This window comes from Marmota flaviventris, chromosome 7 (genome assembly GCF_047511675.1).
Source record: "Marmota flaviventris isolate mMarFla1 chromosome 7, mMarFla1.hap1, whole genome shotgun sequence".
Classification (NCBI taxonomy): domain Eukaryota; kingdom Metazoa; phylum Chordata; class Mammalia; order Rodentia; family Sciuridae; genus Marmota; species Marmota flaviventris.
Window position 1 is genome coordinate 120,336,828 of NC_092504.1, and position 20,745 is coordinate 120,357,572.

General features: G+C 38.3%; 1 protein-coding gene across 1 annotated transcript in view; it reads left to right on the forward strand.

Annotated features, from left to right (window-relative positions):
- The window catches only part of Iqcm (IQ motif containing M), a 320,965-nt gene that overhangs the window by 8,448 nt on the left and 291,772 nt on the right, over positions 1–20,745 (forward strand). Inside the window, exons 2-4 of the mRNA XM_071614029.1 lie at positions 3,282–3,362; positions 11,637–11,719; positions 13,849–14,116. Of these exons, the coding sequence (XP_071470130.1) occupies positions 3,282–3,362; positions 11,637–11,719; positions 13,849–14,116 (432 nt within the window). The remainder of the gene's footprint in view (positions 1–3,281; positions 3,363–11,636; positions 11,720–13,848; positions 14,117–20,745) is intronic.

Here is a 20,745-nt window from a genome sequence, read left to right on the forward strand (position 1 = left end):
ACTTTCAGAGGTTTCTTTTCATGGTTACTTGGCTCTGGAGAGAGAGAGAGAGAGAGAGAGAGAGAGAGAGAGAGAGAGAGAGAGAGAGAGGAAGAAGAAGAAGAAGAAGAAGAAGAAGAAGAAGAAGAAGAAGAAGAAGAAGAAGAAGAAGAAGAAGAAAAGAGAAGAGAAGAGAAGGAAGAAGGAGAAGGAGAATAGAGAGAGAAGAAGGAGGAGAAAGAGAGAGAGAAAGGAGCTATGATCCCAGTATTTATCTCCTTCAAAGGCATGCTTCCAATGACCTAACTTCCTCCCACCAGGCCCCACTTCCTATAGGTTCCATCATTCCCAACAGTGCCATGGAGTGGGGACCAAGTCCTCAACATGTGGGATGTTTTAGAGGACATTTAAGATGCAAATTATAGTAGACACCATGATAAAGTCTTATCAGTTGTTTAGTTTAGGAAGGTCAAGCTAAGAAGATAAAATACAAAATGTTTTTCACTTCTGCTTGTCTTTATCCACATAAAAATGGAATTAGAAATTCTTAGCATCCTTGTAACCCAGTTTAGGGGAGCCTTAAGTTGCATCTACTGGTAGAGAAAGGTGAAGGGACATTTTTCTAAATATGCTGAAAGAGGCCTGAGGAGGAAGGGCATCCCTGACCAGCGTGCTGTTGCCATAATTACTCATTCCACAAATATTTTATGAGGCACTTCTGCATGCTGGGCCCCATTCCAGGCACTGGGAGTATAGTAGGGAGGAAAACAGTCCTTGCCCTTATGGAAGCAACATTCCAGAACAGTGGATATGTCAAAAAATGTCCTCAAATGGATTAGTTCATTGTCCATAACAGCAGCAGGAAGTCTAACCCTGTTTCAGACACAGGCGCTGCTTGCTGTCCCCAGGACCACAGGTGTTCTCAGCCCATGCATCTGCTATGCTGTTTCCTTTACCTGCCTGCCTTCTGTGTTCCTCCTAGGGAGGGGCGGTCTCATCTACTCAGGGCTGATTTTTAGTGCCACAGGTGTGTGCTGGCTTGTGTCTGGTTGATGCCCTTGCTTGCACTACTGCCCCTGGGCCCTGCCTTCCAGGTGTGTGGCTCAGTCCCTCTTGATGCATTACACTTTCAGCCCTTGCTGGTGTCATTGACCTTTGAACTTGTGCTGCTCATGGGTTTATAACACCTACTTCCCAGGGCTCAGAGACTTTCTTATGACATCTGGAGTATAGTTGTATCTTGATTTTAAAGCTTGACCATAATTTTGCCTTTTCTTCCAAAATAGATGGAAAGCCCTTTCAACTCAGGTACCAGATTATGCATTTATTTATGGATCAGTGCATCAGGAGGGGCTCAGAATCTCATAACTGTCTGCATGGTCTTAAAGTGGAGAGGGACCCTGTGTCCTGACAGTCTGGGTCACTGTGCTCATCTATCTCTAAGCAATTCTACCCTTTGCAGCCTTCTTCCATCCCCATCTCTTGTCTCGGAGTTTCGCCCATCACCCTGGGTTTGTGAGGGCATTACTATGACAGCACCCCTTAGGATGCTGGACTAGTTTTCTGCATTAGAAGGACAGTGGGATGTCTTGCTGCCAGACAGTTTAATACAGGATGACACTCCTGGCACACCGAATTAAGGTAAAGGAGCCAACAGCCCCAGAGAAGAGTCCATTTCTATGGAGATTAATACAAGACAATGACAGAGCACATTTTTAATTTATTTTTTCTTGTATTTAAATGTAAGAAGACACTAATTAAGCCAAACCAGGAGATGACTTCTGATGGTTAATTGCTGAGGGAAGTGCTGTATTTTAATTTATCCAGGTTTATTTGCCGAACCAGACAGACAAGGTACATGTTCTGTGCCCTTGCCCATGTTATGATGCTGATGATTTGAGAATTATCTTTTTGGATGTCTTAGATTTGTTATTTTAAAACTATAACTACAGTAATTTCCCTTCTTTGGGGAAGAAGCTGCAGCAAAGTGTAGTCCCCTAACTAAGAGTTAGACTTTCCTAGGTCAAAACCAGCTTATGTGTTTACTCAAATAATACCCAAATTATTGAACAGGTCTTGAGTACTCCCCCCATAATTTGTTGGCTGAATCAGACAACTGAATCTTCTACTGACAGGTTGAGAACAATAAGCTTCATGGGACTTTTTAAAGCATTAGTATCCCTGTTTGAAATTATAAAGCCACGTGAGTATGTAGTAGTATATATCAGTGTAATGACTCCCTGGATATAGAGACCACATTTGATGTGTCTTGGATGAAACTTTGAAGGTAATGCCAATGTAAACTGTAGGAGCAAGGGCTCAGCTCTGTGAGCTCATTATTGTGCCCTTTTTTGAGCACCTCCAGAATCCCACCACTGAGCTGGGGTGCAAGGCAGGAGCTCACTCCTCTGGACATTTGAATCTTTGGGAAGCTTCAAGAAATGCACCTGCCTAGGCTTCACTCTAGACTTTGATACTTTATTAAAACCTTTTCAGTTGATTTTGATGTTCATCTAGGGTTGAGGACTATTGGTATAAAGTCTAATTTTGTTTCCAAGGCAATTGAAATCTCTTTGGGAATATTGGTCTTTTGTATATAGCAGTCACTTTGTCTTTTTATCTTCTTACACAAGTGCATATAAATTTTAAGGGAGGTGCATGGACAACACAGCTGGAGGCCCAGGTGACTGACATAACCCTATGCTCAAAGGCAGGAACACATAAGGTGTGTGCCAGGTATTAATTGGATTTAAGTTGGAAAATAATGAAACATCTGAGGCAGTCTACCTTTATAAAGAAAAGAGACTTATTTAGCTTACAATTTTGGAGGATAAATGGGTGCTAGCTTTGGCCCAGCTCAGGTGAGGGCCCTCTTGGTTAAATCACATCCTGGTGGAAGTGCATGTGAAAGCAAGAGATCACATCCTAGAAACAGGAAGCCATAGAGGAGGAGTGCCAGGATCCCTTCAGATGGCATGCCTCCAGTAGAACTAAGGACCTCTCACCAGGCTGCACGGTGGGAGGTCATCCCCACAGGAAGGACCCAGCTTTTAGCACTTGAACCTTAGCAGGACACATCCGAACCACAAAACAGGCTATTCGGAACCAGTAAGGTGCAGCGCCCTACCTGATGATGGCATTAATGTTATTGCCTTTGGAAGGGGGAGGCACTGAAGGTTTTAGAGCAGAAGAATGAAGTGTAAAAGGTGTTCATTGTTCATCTTCTTTATTTGTGAGTGAAAATAAATAGCTAAAAATAAACATTCCTCATCACTGAATGACTTAATGTGACTGTGTTTAAGGACTTGGAGATGAACCTTCAGAAAGATCGCCTTCACAGCCCGTGATGGCTTCTGCAGAGACTGAGCCTGAAAAAGAGAAAGGTGAGTATTGATGCTTACCTAATTACTTGGTGCATGGCACATGGCACTCCAATTGTTTTAAAGAATCTTGTCTTTAATTAATAGCTTGCTGAGTTCTGTACTTCCACACCTTACATTACTTTTATTTAAATATCACAACTTCTGAGAGATTTGTAACAACTTTTAGTTTAGTATGTTGTCCAGTGTGTTATTCACCAGTCAATATGCAGTGCTTGAAATGTGGCCAGTGAAACTAAGAAAATTAATATTTAATTTAATATCTTAAATTGAAAATGGATAATTCAGTTATTAGAAAACTTTTAAGTGTGTTTGAAGCCTATCTTGAGTATATGAATCTGCTTTTTCAAGTGAATATTTTATAAAATCAAAATACAGATGAAATATTTCTGATAAAAATTTAGCATCTGAATTGATACGTTGTATGTGAAAAACACATACAGGATTTCGAAATAGAACCAAAAAACAATGTAAAATATCTCATTAATTTTAAATATTGATTAATGTTGAGAGAATATTTGGACATATTTTATTAAAATATAATATTTTACATTTTTTTGAATATTGAATATTGATTAATGTTGGCAATATATTAGGGCATATTTTATTAAAATATATTTTATTAAATATAATAATAGCTATGTTATTAAAATTAATTTGAATTTTTACTTATTTTTTCACTTATTTTTAGTATTTTAGAAAATTTTAAATTACATACAAATTACGTATGCAGCTCACATTATTATTATTTTTTTCTATCTTCATTGGGGCATCATGGATGAATAAAATTTGTAGACGTTTAAGGTGTTCAGCATGATGACATGATGTTTAGCTATACGTACCCATTGTGAAATTATTACCACAGTCAAGCTAATTAACATATCTGTTGCCTCACGTAGTTGTGTGTGTGTGTGTGTGTGTGTGTGTGTAGAATACTTTGGTTTACTCTTATCAAATTTCAAATATAGAATCCATTATGAACATTATATTCCTATTAGAATTGATCTTGATTCGGCAAACAGTCCTAAATTTAGGGCTAGGTAGCATGCCTGAGAAACCTGGAGCGCTGGGCATAAAGCTGAGACTATTACTCTTCTGTTAGGGCCTCCATTAGTGTATGGTACCGCCACCTGGCATCTGTCCAGTGCTAACAATGTAGTGCTGTGAGGATCGCTTCTGCTATTTCTGCATTTGGAGAATACAGCAAAATTTTAAAGCTAGAAAGGGTGGGAAGGGAAGAAGATCCAGGAAGCAGAGGAGGAATGTTCTCAGTTTCATTTTGCCTTCAGGTCATGCCCACAATTACTTAAATCATATTGGAAGTCACAATGCTATGAGCTTGGAATTCCCCTACTTTTCTTAGCAGCCTGCCCCCAGTCTGAGAAATAACAGAGATTTTACTTATTTATTTATTTTTTTGGTGGGGGGGGGATGTAAAATCTCTCTAGGTAGGCAGGGAACCTATTGATCATTTTTGTTGCCAAGAAGGTAAGATACATTGCTACAGATGACCAGGGAAAATAGGAGGGAGAGTAAGGAAAAATGCGTCTCAGATGCCCTCAATATGGAACTGAAGAGTTGGACCTTGACTCAGAATGTATTGTGAGAAAAAAATGGTTCAATATGTGATTTGGGACATTACTATATGCCCCTTGAAATTTGAGTTTCACTTGTTTAACATTTTTTGAAAAGAAATAATTCATGTCTTGTTTTTCTTTTTTTGAACTCAGGGACACTTGCCCACTGAGCCACATCACCATCCTATTTTGTATTTTATTTAGAGACAGGGTCTCACTGAATTGCTTAGCACCTCACTTTTGCTGAGGCTGGCTTTGAACTTGTGAACCTCCTGTCTTCAGCCTCCTGAGCCGTTGTCTCAGCCTCATATCTTCTTTTACATGTGAAAAGAATTGTATATAAATTATTTGATTTGAAGTTTTAATTCAAAGAGCTTCTATTCACTTTCCAGCTTCTACAACTCTTTACCCTAGAAATATGGTTAGTGATCTTAGTTTCAACTTCTCTCCTGTCTGGCTTCTCCCTGCTTCAGCTTCTCCCCTCTCCATAGCTCCTCCTGCCCCTACACCAGGATAATTCTGACCTCTTCTACCCTCTGAACCGGCTAAAAACACAGGTTCTTTTTGAAGATGTCTTTGAAAAGAGATCTTTGTGTTTATGCACTTATACCCAAAGTTTTGTTGATTTGTTTTTTACCTGTTGGGTGTTATGTTATTTTTAGCCAAGAAATTCTTTTCTGCAAAATACAAGTTTGAAAGAGCTCACATATGTAAAACAGAGATGGTCTGAACTGCTCTGATTGAAAGAAGGAAGAGCCCCCAAGGCACATGAAATTAATGAAGCACAAACTTAAAACCACAGCCTTATCCTGGATTTGATTCACTGTGTTACTTCTCTTGGGATATTTCTGATTTACCTTATCTCTAATAATGCAACGTAAAGTGTTATCTCTTTAAAGAGAAATTTCTACATTAGTGAGCTGGCTGGTAGTGATTTACACTGTCCTCTATTATACCATGTTTCTTGCTGAAGTTCATTTCTTAACAATTTTTTTGTGGGGGGCACTAGACTGTTAAGCACCTAGAGGGTAAAAATAGCTAGCTATCTTTATCTTACATATTTTGGGTCATTTAGCACTAAAAAGCACTTAACTCTAAGTAGGTGCTTAATGAATATACCTTGAACCCAGCTCCCATTGTACCTGAGGGGAAGCTTTTCTAACACCTGTGAAATCAGTCAGGCATTTACTCTGATAACACACACACTGATGGCCTTATCCATGTGGCTATACACCTTTGGTTAGGGTTATCTTCTTAGCAAATTTTTGTGAAATACTCTGGAGAACACAGTCTTTTAATGGGAAGAATGGAAACCCTCTGAATGTGGCCAGTTATTTGCTATGGTTATGAAAAACACATGCTTGCAAGCCCCTGGGTCTTTTTGGATACAGACAAGATTTGCTGAATGATTATAATCAAGAAATGGCTCATTCCCTGTCAGAGTTTCCATGACTACATTTTCTTTCTGTATCTTCAGTTCAAAGATTTACTGGAACTATACAGAGCCCTTAAAACAGTTGATGAACTATCATTGCAATAACATTAAATGGATGATATATGAAGAATGAGTTTTCCTTCAAAGAGAAAATAAATGTGAGAAATTATTTTAGGCTATTGAAAACTTTAGGATTAGAAATACTCACCTTTTCTTTCTCCATGGAAACATTAATATTTGCACTCACTTGTAAGTCAGCTTAATATAATCATTTCGGTGTCTTCATGAACTTTATAACTAAGCATTTGTTATTGCTTGTGATGATTTATTCTCTCTCTCTCTCTCTCTCTCTCTCTCTCTCTCTCTCTCTCTCTCTCTCTGCAGTGCTGAGCATTGAACCCAGGGCCTTGCACATGCTAGGCAACTGCTGTTTCAGAGTTATATCCTTGATTTGGGGATTTAGTAATTTGAAGAATCCCAAGGATGAAGAGATTTTATTATCTGTGAACACATTTATCATTAATTTTACATAAGAAGAACTGTGATATGAGTTTATTCAAACTAAATTAGAAAAATAATCTTAAAATAATCATTCTGGTGATGTGTATTTACAAATAAACAAAGGATAAAGTGCAGTTGTCTTAATGGAGAAGGAGCAGACACTGGTGACTTCCTTTTAATACTTTCAGTTAAAATGTGAACTTGAATGCATAAAAGCTGCTAACTAGGGCTGGGGATATAGCTCAGTTGGTAGAGTGCTTGCCTCTCATGCACAAGGGCCTGGGTTCAATCCCCAGCACGTGAGGGAAAAAAAAAAAGCTGCAAGCTTAATGCTCATCCCATTATTATTATTATTATTTTTTTTTTTTGTGAACAAAGAAACAGAAGCCTCAGAGCTTCCCAACAGGATGGATCCTCACGATCAGAATTGTTTAATTTCTCATAACTTTAGATTCAATTGTTGGATATATACATATCTGTTTTAGTCAGCTTTTTTTTGCTGTGACTAAAGGACCTGACTAGAACAATTGTAGGGGAAGAAAGGTTTATTTGGAGGCTTGTAGTTTCAGAGGTCTTAGCCCATAGAAGGCCGGTTCCATTCCTTGGGGCTCCAGGTGAGGCTGAACTTCATGGCAGGAAAGTGTGGCCGAGGGAAGCAGCTCACACCATGATCAGAAAGCAGAGAGAGAAAAAAATTCCACTCTCCAGATACAGAATATATACCCCCTAGACATGCCCCCAATGAACCTCCTCCTCCAGCCATACCTCACCACTTCGATTACCACTCAGTTAATCCCTATCAAGGGATCAATTCACTGATTGGGTTAAGACTCTTACGACACAATCATTTCTCCACTGAACCATCTTGCATTGTCTCACATGTGAGCTTTTGGAGGACATTTAGGACATTTAAACCATGTCTATATCCGTGGACATTATGAAGAAACAACCCTGGCATTGCCCTTGCTAAGCCATGGCAATATGAATTATCTTGTGCCACCTTGGGAATTTAACCCTTTTCTTCAGGGCTTTATTTTTGGTACTGGAGATTGAACTCGGGGGCTTCAACACTGAGCAACACCCCTAGTCCCTTTTTCATATTTTACTTAGAGACAGGGTCTCTCTGAGTTGCTGAGGCTGGCTTTGAACTTGTGATCCTCCTGCCTCAGCCTCTGAGCTGCTGGGAGGTACAGTGCACCAGTGCTCCTGCTTCAAGGCTAATTTTTGATGTCAGAAGAAAATCTGAACAGCTGCCTCAGCACCCAAAATGACAACAAGGATTCAGGGTCGCCTGCCTGGGATCAGCGTGTCCACCCGCTGTCTGTGGAGCTGCTTCAAGAACTGTGCACAATTGCTACACTCTGACCATGGCTGTCTGTCTCTGCTCTTTTATGAACAATATTAAGGCCTCGTTCCATTCAAGACTCTGGTGCCTGCTGTATGGGTTCGCTGAGGCAGGACCTCAAAGAGTCAGAATCTGCTGGTTGGCCCCAAGAAGGACATTAGGGTTGTCAGAGTGGAGCTGAGCTTCTCCATTGTTCATAGAGGACCAGTGGCCCTTTTGGGTGGGGAAATTAGGCACACAGATCAACAGAGCCCAGCTAGGAAGAAAATGGTATCTTGGGAATTGAACTCCTCTGTCAACAGCTAATTTTTACTTACTACTGGGAAAATCAGAACAGCTGCATCAGCACATTAAATGACATCAAGGGTGCCGGAGTGCAGGCTTAAAATGCAAATGTCAGTGAAATGTGAGCATTTCACCAGAGTGGCCAGCCAAGTCTCAGAGGAGTCTCCAGTGCCCTAGCAGGGAGTAAATGGCATCAGGAAAAGTGGCAGATGTGTGGAAAAAAAGCAGCATGTGACTCGGAAGACCAAAGCCTCTGCAGGCTCCCAGCACAGCTGTATGGCTTCAGAAGTCACTAATGCCCTCTGCCTCTCAGAGCTTTGCCTGTAAATGAAGACCAGATCATCTCTAAGTTCTTGGAGGAAATTATAGGTTTTTTTAATAAAGCTATATTTAAAAAAAAATGGTGACTTAACATTTCATTATATAGCTTGTCCTGTGCATGACTCATGACCATATTGCAATTAATTGTAATTAAAATAATTGTTAGGGAGGTTTGATTACTAAGAAGGGAATGGAAAGAGGAAAGGAGTGTTGTGAGACGAAGAAAAAGAGGACGAGTTGTGGAGCCACACCTGGGAATAGCGCACTGTCTCTACGCCAGGGAGGAGGTGTCCTGGCTAGAGGCCTCCTCAGAGTGGAGTTGGATTTTAGTTGAAACTTGATGAAACTGACGTTCTCCTTTCTGAACTCCTGTATATTCCATGTGAGGACAGTGCATCTTATGGCTCCAAATTGTGAAATGCATATAGATTTTGTGATTTGCACGTGAGTTTGTGCTGCATTGTATTGTTAATGACTGAAAAGCACTTCTTTAGTAGTAGATTTAGGGAGGGGCTGAAGAGCTAAGGAGGTATTGTTCTTCCTAGAAGACTGTAGAGGGACATCTCCAAGGCTGTGTGTGTTGTTGGGTCACCTTTGGTATGCTGCCTATTCTAACCAAGCACTTGTATGGTAGATTGAGAGACCACTTCTTCTTCTTCTTTATTGCTGGGTTCTCCCCTAGGATCCATTCCTCAGGACCTCAGCTGCTTGTGGCCTGCGAGTCTACACAATGAAAAGCAAGGGGTATTTTGAGCAGGAATGAAGAGAGAGTTTTGCCCCAATACTTTATTATTCAAACTTATAGTAAACTTGAAAGAATTTTTATTCAACACCCATATATCTACTACCCAGTTGTTACATTAATATTTTACTGTACTTGATTGAACATGGATTTATCCATTAATCAACATGTATATCAGTTAGAATTCAATATTTGTATTTTCTCCATAACTACAGAGTATTTAACTCTATAACTTTTATGTAAAATATATGTAAACAATACAGAAATCTTAAAGAGTCCATTTATTGAGTTATGATAATTATATATGCCTTGTTCCTATCAAGTGATAGAATATCATCATTATCTCAGAAAAAAACTTTTCTTGTCCCTTTTCAGTTAATCCTTGATACTCCATGATACTCCACATAGTAGAATGAGTGTTCTTTCTATCATAGATTAGTTTTGTCTGCTGGAGAGCTTCATATGAGTGGAACTACACAAAATGAACTTTGTTTTTTTTTTTTTTGGTAAAGCTGCTTTAACATGGTATAATGTTTTTTGAGATTTTTCTGTGTTCTTGTGCATGTGAGTAAATTTGGTTCTTTTTATTGCTAAGTGGTTTTGGATTGTATAAGTATACCACAATGTGTTTATCCATTCTCTTGTTGATACACATCTGGGTCCTTTCCAACTTGGAATTATGAGTAAAGCCGTCGTGAACATTCTTGTAGGAGTCTTTTGTTAACATGTTTTCATTCTCTCTGGTAAATATCTGGGAGTGGAATTGCTGGGTCACAGGATGAGTAGTTATTTTGGTTTTCAAGAAACTGTCATACCTTTTTCCAAACAGATGACCTGGTTTTATGTTTCCACCAGAACAAGAGGGTCTCATTAGCTCCACAGCATGAACAACATTCTGAGTTATTCATCTTGTTAATTTTAGTTATTCTGGTGGGTGTGGAAGTATCTTATTATGTTTTGTATCTGCATAAAGATGGAATTTTTAATTAATTAAAATTTGAGTCTATGAGAAGAAGAGCCCTAAAGAAGGTCGAGTTATAGATAGGAGGAGCCCACTGGATAGATGAAGAAGCTAATATCAGCAGATAACATGTTTAAATTTTACTGAGTTGAGATTAGGAGGAGGAAACCAAGAAATAGAAATATCAGGAACAGCTATTATAAAAGAAATATCTGGGGAGAAAATCTTAGACAAAAGTAAACGAGAATGATATTGACTGTACATGCTGTAGAAATCTATATGTAGCCTGGGTTAAAAAGAATTAAGAAATTTAGATAAATATAAATGAGCTATCACTACCATGTTTCTTATCTGTTGGTATGTATAGTATTACTTCACGGCAGTTCCTATCCTATAAACTTATGGAAGCATCTTATTTTGCAGCTAAATTTTTTCAACAAGTTTTTAGGTAAATATTCTTGAAGAAATGTTCAGCCACATGCATTAGTCAGCAAGTATAGAAAACACAGATTAATAACTTTTGTGTCCAAAATATGTGGTATCTTCTATAAAGTAATATTTAAAGAACTTCCATACAGATGGATATTTTAATTTTGTGTGTATTAATATTTTTTTCCTGAGCTTTAATATTTTTATTGGTTCTTTTTAGTTATACATGAGAGTAGAGTACATTTTTATATAGTTATATGTATATGGAGTATATCTTATTCTAATTAGGGGCCCAGTCTTGTGGATGTACATTATGGTGGGAGGGACACTGTGGTGGATCATATAAGTACATGGGAAAGTTATGTCAGGTTCTTTCCACTGTCTTTCCTCTTCCTATCCCACTCCCTCCGTTCACTGAGCTTTAATAATTTAGGATAATCTATCTCATCACTGTGACCACTGCAAACTGAGTTTTCATTTTAAGTGGCAAAATATTAAGTTAAGTAATCATTGTATTGACTGCTTTTGTATCCATTTATAATGTTCATTTATAAAGTTTACTTTTTATAATGTCCTGTGAGAGTCATGCCTGTCCCCAAAATTTAATCTCACAGTTTCATCATTTTGATGGAGATAGTACAAGTAACTACTTAGGAAAAAAATGAAGTGTTTCTCTTTCAGGTCCTATATCAGAGATCATCCAGAAAGATTTTTTTCAAGAAGCAAAAACTCTCATTGCTGAACATTATCAAAGAATAAATGAGGTTAGTGCTTTGTATTTATCTATCATTGTTTTTTAGGAAACTATTTTTGTATACTACAATGGGTTATTCCAAGAATTGCATGAACCCTAATATGTGATAGGTTCAGAATAGAAGAGAAAATAAAACCGTCAGTAGCTATGAAAGTCGATTTCAGATGGCATTTAAAAATAGGATTTTTCAGTCATACAAGTTTTTAATTATATACACGTGTATTGAGTTTGCACATTTAATACAATTTTGGATGTTTTATTTTGGTGAATTATAACAGGATTATTTGAATTTGTTATCTCAAGTAAACACCTCTCTAAACACTGTGTAGATGAAGATAAAGTGAGAAACATACTGGGAGATGCATCTTACTTTGTGTTTGCCCATAGCAAGACATGCTTACCTGTGTCTTCATCCAGGTCACTTTGCATTAGAATAGTCTGCTTGCCACTTTGATAGCATCTCCAGCAACAGCATTATGCCTGGCTCAATAAATATTTGCTGAATGGCATAGATCTGGAAGATGAGAAGAGGCAGGGAAAGGGAGAGCCAAGAGAAGAGGAAGGTCAGCATGGGATGACATTTTGGAGAAAAGCATCCACAGAGCACTTGGGAAATCTGGAGAAGGGGCAGCTATTGTGACAATTGGACCTTTGAGAGGCAGGTGGGGGAAGGGGATCTTAGAATGGTGTACTATATGCCTTTTTCTGGTTTGAATACTTTAAAAAATATTTTACAGAATTTTAAATGAAGATATCAAATGTTTTATAATGCTTCTTTTGGTAGGAAGGAGGGCTGTAATTTTTACTTATGTTTCTTTTGGATGGCTCTCTATGCTGTCACGGGCCATAGGTGGTTTTAATCTTATAATCAACATTGTTATTAACATCACTTATCAATTTTTTTCCTTTAACATATTTAAAATAATTTTTAATTGTATTGGTTTTTCTGGGAGGAGCATGTGATAAAAGCTTGATAGTGTTCATTTCAACACACATGCCTTTGGAAACATGACCTGTGTCAGGAATTTTATCTGACTATAAAAGGATAAGGTTGCCTGGCCAAACAATGCCAGTGTACTGTAGTAGCCTTTTTGTTGGCATCCTGAGTTGGAAATGATTTGAAATGGCAATGATTTGACCTCTTCCAAGGTTGGGAGCAGAGAGCTATTGCTGTATCCTTAGACCAATTATAATTATTCAGGTAATTATCCATCAAAGCCCTGGAGCTATATTAATTTCTTTATTCAAGTTGGTCAAAATGAACATAGAATTAGGTGAATAAAAGACTTTGAAATACATATCCTATTATCAGTATGGTTTTCTTGAGAGCCTACTTTCACATCTGTTCAATTATTTCCAGTTTAGCAGAAAAAGAGATTTGGGGATTGTTGGGAGTCGCCCCGGCTCCAAAGACTAATTTCCCCATCCCCCGAGAAGAGCCTCCAATGGTGAGCCCTGCTGGCTCACATGATCCTTACCCACCAATCAGACTAGCGCCGCTGGCTCACATGATCTTTACCCACCAATCAGAAAGCACCCTGTGCCAACTGTCAAACCATTAAACTGTTAAACTGTCATAACTATCAAACCACCCCCGGCTCTATAAATATGCAGAGCTGTTCCTCAATAAACGGGCATTTTCTCTGATGACGAGCCTTGTTCGTTCTTTCAGGGATGCTAGCATTTATGGACATTTAAAAGTTCCTTAAAGATGGTCAAAAGAATTACATTCTTATATGTCTATTTGAAAACTCCTATTTTAAAATAGACTTCGAATCTGTATTTTAAAACATCACATTTGAAGGGAAGTTACTATTTTAAAAATTAACATTACTTTTGAAGTGGGATATAAATCTCATACTTGTGAAGGGCTTTTGGAGAGTTACATAGAATAACACTTGACTTAGCTGATTATTATCATGTGCTTGATAGTGAATGCTTGGTATGGTGAGGTAGTTTGTAAAATGTATTTGGTGAAGACACAATTTTGTTTATTGATTAAAATTTAATGTATTACCAAATTATTAATTTGTTATTACAGTGTGTTATACATTTTTATTAATTTGTTGATGAAAATTATGAATTTTGTAAATCATGATACTAAAGTCAATTGAAAAATTTTTTTTGTTTTACTTATAGAATAAAATTCGAGGTCCTTCTATAAATATTTTTAGAAACAAACATCAAAACCTGAAATCCAGCAAATACATACCTTTAAAGATTAAAAAAACGGAGTCATTTGATGTGGTCCAAGAACACCGGACCGTACTGAGAAGTATTGGTTTCTCCAAGGAGCTTTCCAAAAGTGAAACTTTAGAGGAGCCCTCCATACCACAAACTTCTTCCCAGGAGCCACATGTCTCTAAAATGAAAGAAAAATACAAGTGTATAGATCTTTTTACAAAAGGTAAGTTTGGGGTGGAGTTAAGCAATTCAGCAACCAGTAGAAGGAACTATTGACTTCTCCTGTGCTTGTGACAGAATTTCTTTGTTCGGACAATCTCTAAACTTTAAATTTGAGCCATGAAAGATAGGGAGGTGTGATTAACAGAGCTCCCAATCTCTGGGACCACCAGAAAACGAAGAGAGCATCTTTATGGGAAAAGGAAGTTCAGGGGACCAGACTGGCTGGTGTATCTTCTAGCAGTGATGTTCTTTTTAGTGCAGATCCTCAGAGACTGTTTATTTTACTGTAACTAAAGCAGTCATCAGATTATAGGCCTGAATTCTGCTATCAAATGAGGTAGGTGAGGCAGGCAACTTACAAATAATACATATAATATAAATACAAGTATGCTCCCCCAAAACACTACAAAGATTTTTTTTTTTTTTTTAAAGCTGTAACGTTTTTCCCTTAAGACAAGGTATATATAGCCCCTATCAGAAATTTAGTAAATTAGAAACCGGAGTTCTATTCAAGGAAAGTGTTATTTGCCTGAGTCATTACTGACTTAAATAAATTATCTTTTCTTTTTCTTTTTTGTAAACATTTTAGTTGTATATGAACAGCATGCCTTTATTTTATTTATTTGTTTTTATGTGGTGCTGAGGGTCGAACCCAGTGCCTCACACATGTTAGGCAAGTGCTCTACCACTGAGCTACAGCCCCAGTCCCATAAAGGAACTTTTCATAGTATGTTTCTAGATATGGCTTTCAAGCCCTCATGTTAATTTTCTCCTCTTAGTTATATTTGTAAACATGCTCATTCATTCATTCATTCATTTGTATTTTTTTCACTCTACAAAAAGTGCCTGCTCTGTGCCAAGCACTATGTTAGGAACTGAAGAAATTAAAATTAAAAGGCTCAGACAGTTGTGTGGGTTAAATACAGGGTGATCCTTGCCATAATAGAGGTAAATGCAGAGTGTTATGGAGACATCAAGCAGAAACCAAGAAAGGCCAGAATGACAATTTATTGGAGTAGATCTCATGAGAAATGGTTTTAAGGAGAAGTTTGTTTAGAGGTAGGGTGGTAGGGACCCAGAGGACACATTAAGCATTTAGAGCAAAGCATATTAAAGTTCTAAAGGGTAAAAAATCATGATATATTTTGGGAATTAACTGATTTGGTAAGAAATGAAGTTGGGAGGAGAGGTAGGGCTAGGTTTTGAGGGAACACAAGCAGACTAGGAATTGAATCTATGTTTCATGAAAAACCAGAGATGACTTTGAAGCTGTGATTAAGGAAGGGGTCAGGTGTGACCTGTTATTTTTGTCAGGAAATAAAACTGGCAGCAGAGGCTACGGAGAGAATAGCACCAGAGAGTTAAGTGGGGAGGCTGGCTGAGACACAGAGATGGGGCACATAAGAGAGGCAGGGCTCTCTCCCAGGGACACAGTGAAGCATGGCGTGTAGAGAAGAGATGGCACGTGCTGGAACACTAGTCCTGAGTGACTTGCTGTGGCAAAATTGCTCTTTGGTCAGATAAGTTTGAAAAAAATACCTATTATTTTCCCCTTTTGAACGTTCATATTGATCATTAATATATTAAAACCTCTGGAAAATACTGCAAAAAAGAAATTAGTTTACTGTTTTAATTTGACCAAAGAATACCATTGTTTTTCATATTATGCCAATTAATGTTCTTGAGTCTGTTTTTTTAAATATATATTTTGGTAAATTCAGACTTAGAGAACTATTTTAGGATGACTTAATTATTTTTTGGAAGATCAACTGGTTGTATAATGAAAATTAAGATGTTGAGAAAGATATTGAGGTTTCTAGATGGTGAAACTAGACAGATATCATTGAATTGAAACAGGGAATCAGTGGGTGTTTTAGTCTGTTTCTGCTGCTATAACAAAATACTTGAGACTGGGTAATATGTAAATGGTCTAAGTTTATTTCTCACAGTAAGGGAGGCTGGGAAGTCAAAGATCAAGGCACCAAAAAATTGGTATGTGGTGAGCGCCTACTCTCTGCTTCAAAGATGGTGCTTCAACATTGCATCCTCTGGAGGGAATGTCCCTTACATAGTTGGAGGGATGGAAGAGAAGAGGGCTAGGCTACTCTCTGAAGCATCTTTTATGAAGGCATTAGTCTTATCCATGAAAGTGGAGCCCTTATGACCTAGTTATTTCCCAAGAAGCCCCACTTCTTAACACTATTGCTCTGGGTCTTAGATTCCAGGAATAATTTTGGAAGGACACAAACCTTCAGACCATATCAGAGAAAAGCAGATATTGGATAGACAGGGAAAGGATTGGGACTTTTACTTTAGACCTGTTAAGTAGGTATGTGTATGAGATAGTCATTATGAGCTTGGAAAGGAGATCTGGCACTTAAGAGACTGAAGATGTGTGTATATAGGAGGGTCCATTACCATGCTGAGACTTTGAGGTTCATGCATGTGTTCCCCAATAGCCATTTATTAATTATTTGATGTGTAAAGAACAAAAGATATGCTACTTGCCCTTAGGAGTTCAAATTTGATGGACATGATTGCCTGTTGTGAGATGAAGGAGGACAGGTAATTAAAATATACCAAATTGATAACTATGTATAGAAACAAATCTGTTGCTTTGAAATCAATTGGGGGATACTTTTTTCAGATTAGGAGCCAGAGATGGGTTCCCAGGAAGTTTCAAGTCTTTGGTAAATTTTGAAATATGAATAATTAACTCAAGAAAGAAGACGAACCCCATCTAGTTAGAGGACTTAGCATCTATCTGATGATAGATTCTGAAAAGATGATTTTGGTATATTTAAAGGAGCTAAATTGTTTTTCTAGACCTGGAATGTGAGGTTTGGGGAGTGGTAACTAGATACTGAAGAACATTGTTTTAGTCATCTTTTTTGCTACTGTGACTAAAGGATCTCACCAGAACAACTATAGAGGAGGAAAAGTTTATTTGAGGGCTCATGTTTTCAGAGGTCTTAGTCCATAGAAGGCTGGCTTCATTTTTCGGGGCTCGTGATGAGGCTGAACATCATGGCAGAGTGTGTGGCATGGGGAAGCTGCTCACATCATGGTGACCAAGAAGCAAAGAGAGAGTCCACTTGCCAGATACAAATATATTCCCAAAGCCATGCCCCAATTCCCACCTTCTCCAGCCACACCCTACCACTTCAGTTAATCCTTATTAGGGGATTAAATCACTGATTGGGTTAAGACTCTCACAACCCAATCATTTCTCCTCTGAACCTTGAATTGTCTTATATATGAACTTTTGGGGGATACCTCACATCCAAACCATAACAAACATTGAATTTTAACCTAAAAGTATAGGAGTATCCAAATGCTTTCAAGAAAAGTTGCAATCACATTTGCACTTTAGAATGTTTACCGGTGGCAGAGATGGAATGTGATTTTGGAGGCATAGAGATCAATAAGGGGATGTTAATTCACATGAGAAAGGATAACTTAAATTAAGACAGTTGTACTGGGGATAACACTGAAGGAAAGGGATTTACAGGTATTGGAGAGGTAGAGTGATCTAGACTTGGTCAGCAGTGGAGTATGAGAAAATGGGAAGAGATGTGGCCTTGGCCTAGGGGTTTCCTCTAAGAGGCAGCACAGAACCATTGATGTACTAGAACCCAGGGTAATTTAGAAGGTTGGAGAGCATCCTATGTAAATGGTAATGCTGCCACCAGGAATAAGTTGGAATGTAGACCATTGCCTCCTGAGCCTTGTAGCTCTAGGTGAAGAAGCATTATGGTGGTTTCTGAATGCCTTTAGGAAGATATATGTATATGTGTGTGTGTGTGTGTGTGTGTGTGTGTATATATATATATATATATATATATATATATATATATATATATATAAAAGTACCAGCTAGTTTGCAATGGGAAATGAAATTTCCACAGAGATACCCCAGAGATATTTGGGGCTTTTTTTTTTTTTTTTGAGCAAATACCCTTATGACTTAACATTGCAGCAAAAAAATAATATAAAGGATATATCTTTCACCACCTAGCCCATTATCTCAGATGGCCTCAGGGCAGTCACCACTAAGAGACTAAAGCCAAGGGGTAAGGATACCAAGGTAATGTTAGAACTCTGTATAAAAAAATGATTCTGAGAAAATTTGGTAATATACACTGTGCAGTTTTTTTTCCTAAAGAAAAATGAATTATGTCATTTGCAGGAACATGGATGGAACTAGAGACCATTGTGTTAAGTGAAATAAGTAAAACTCAGGAGGTCAGGGGCCATATGTTTTCTCTCATGTGTGGAAGTTAGAGAGGAAAAAGGCAAACAAAGGAGGGGACAGATCTCATGAAAACCAAAGGGAGGTCAGTAGAGGAAATGCTCCAAGGGGTGGGAGGTGGGGAGGAAGGGGGGATTGCTGGCGAGGGATATGGGCCAAATTATATTGTGTGCATGTATGAATATGTTACAATAAACCCCATCAGTACGTAAAACTATAATGCACCAATTTTAAAAAGTGGGGAAAAGAAACCTCAGGGGGAAAAAATAAGACTGAATGTGGTTATTGTCATGTAAAGTTAATTGGAAGCAAATAGATTGCAAAAAAAAAAATCACCAAATTTTTAAGAAAATTCCATTGCTGAAAAAACCATGAGACTTGATTTAATTGAATATTCACAAAGTAAAATAACCCACAGGAAGTGAACTACACACATTATGCAGCCTCTAGGGAGAATGACAGCAAGATGTGACTGGGGAGCAAGAAATAAGAGCCTTGAGAGGCTCGGGATCCAGGAGACACTACAAAAACAAAAAGACCCAGAACAACAACAGAATGCTTCCCGGAATAGAATCACTGTGTATTCAAAGAACATCCCTAGGGGGTCTTCTTGGTGACTTTCCAGCAGCCCAGCAGAATTCTGTACCCTCTCTGGATCAGGGACCTCTATGCATATTCTCTTCTTCCCATTCACTAAGGGAAGTTTCTTGCAGTTTTCTTGTACCTGCTTTGTTACTGTAAGTCATGAACTTCGGGGGGGAAGCTGGAGATAATTTTCGAATTTGGTTCACCTGCTACTAGACCATAAAGATTTGACTGAGAAGGTTGGAAATCAACCATTGGTCCTGGGCCCAGAGCTGGGTGCAGTGCCTGGGACAACTTTGGGTTGTCTTGTTGGGGGAGCGGAAGTGTGTCAAGGATCAAGCATGAATCAAGCATGGATGGATATGTGACGTCCAAAAGGGCATACTATGGCAGGGACTTATGTCCTGTTTTAACCCCAGCAGAGGGGACTGAACCAGGGGCTCTGTGTCACTGAGCTACATCATCAGCTCATCTGCTTTTGTATTTTGGTACTAGAAATTGAACTCAGGGGTGCTTTATCACTGAGCTACATCCCTAAACCTTTATATTTTTTCAAATGTTATTTGTTCTTTTTAGATATATAGAGTATATCTTATTCTAACTACAGTCTTGTGGCTGTACATGATGTGGAGTTTCACTTGTGGCATATTCATATATGAACATAGGAAAATTGTGTCAGACTCATTCTACTGTCTTTCCTATTCCCCTTCCTTCTCCCTTCCCTTCATTCCCATTTGTATAATCCACTAAATGTCTATTCCTCTCACCCCTCCTTGTTGTGTGTTAGCATCCACATATCAGAGAAAACAATCAACCATTGGTTTTTTGAGATTGGCTTATTTTATTTTATTTTATCTCCAGATCCATCCATTTACCTGCAACTGTCATGAAGTCATTCTTTTTTATGGGGGAGTAATAGTCCATTGTATACATATGCCATGGTTTCCTTATCCATTCATCTTTTGAAGGGCACGTAGGTTGGTTCCATAGTTTAGTTATTGTGTATTGTGCTGCTGTCAACATTGATGTGGCTGCATCACTATAGTATGCTGATTTTAACTTCTTTGTGTATGTATCAAGGAGTGGCATAACTGGGTCAAATGGTGGTTCCATTCCTAGTTCTTTGAGGAAACTACCTACCACTTTCCAGAGTAGCCAATCCTTTTTATTTTAAATTTTGAGACAGGAACTCACTAAGTTGCAAAATCTGGCCTTGAACTTGTGATCCTCTGGCTTATCCTCTCAAGTTGTTGGGATCGTAGGTGTGCACCACTGTGCCCATCTCTAGACTCACATCTTTTCTTTATTGATGTTTGGCTAAAGAGGTTTCTCAGGTCCTCAATAGTTGGCTATAGGACATATTTGGCTCAGAGGATTATAGCTGTGACGCATACCCATGGAGTCTTCTTGTGTTCTCTAACTTGGCTCTGAAAATTTCCAAGTATGAGAACTTTTTTTCAATATGCATCAGACAACTGTAGCTTTACTCATTTAATAGAGGTAATATTTCTTTTAATATCTGTTGATTTAAAAACTTTTGTTCATTAAATAACTATATGTTATGGTTTGGAAATGAGGTGTCCCTATGTTAATGCAGGAATGTTCAGAGGTGAAATGATTAGATTATGAGAGTGTGACCTAATCAGTTTGTCCCAGGTTGAATGGACTAGCTGGGTGGTGACTAGGCAGTGGGGGTAGTAGCTGGAAGAGGTGGATCACTTGGACATGCCTTGGAAGGGTTCGTCTTCCCTATGATTCCTTTTCCTTTCTCTCTCTGCTTCTGGTGACCATGA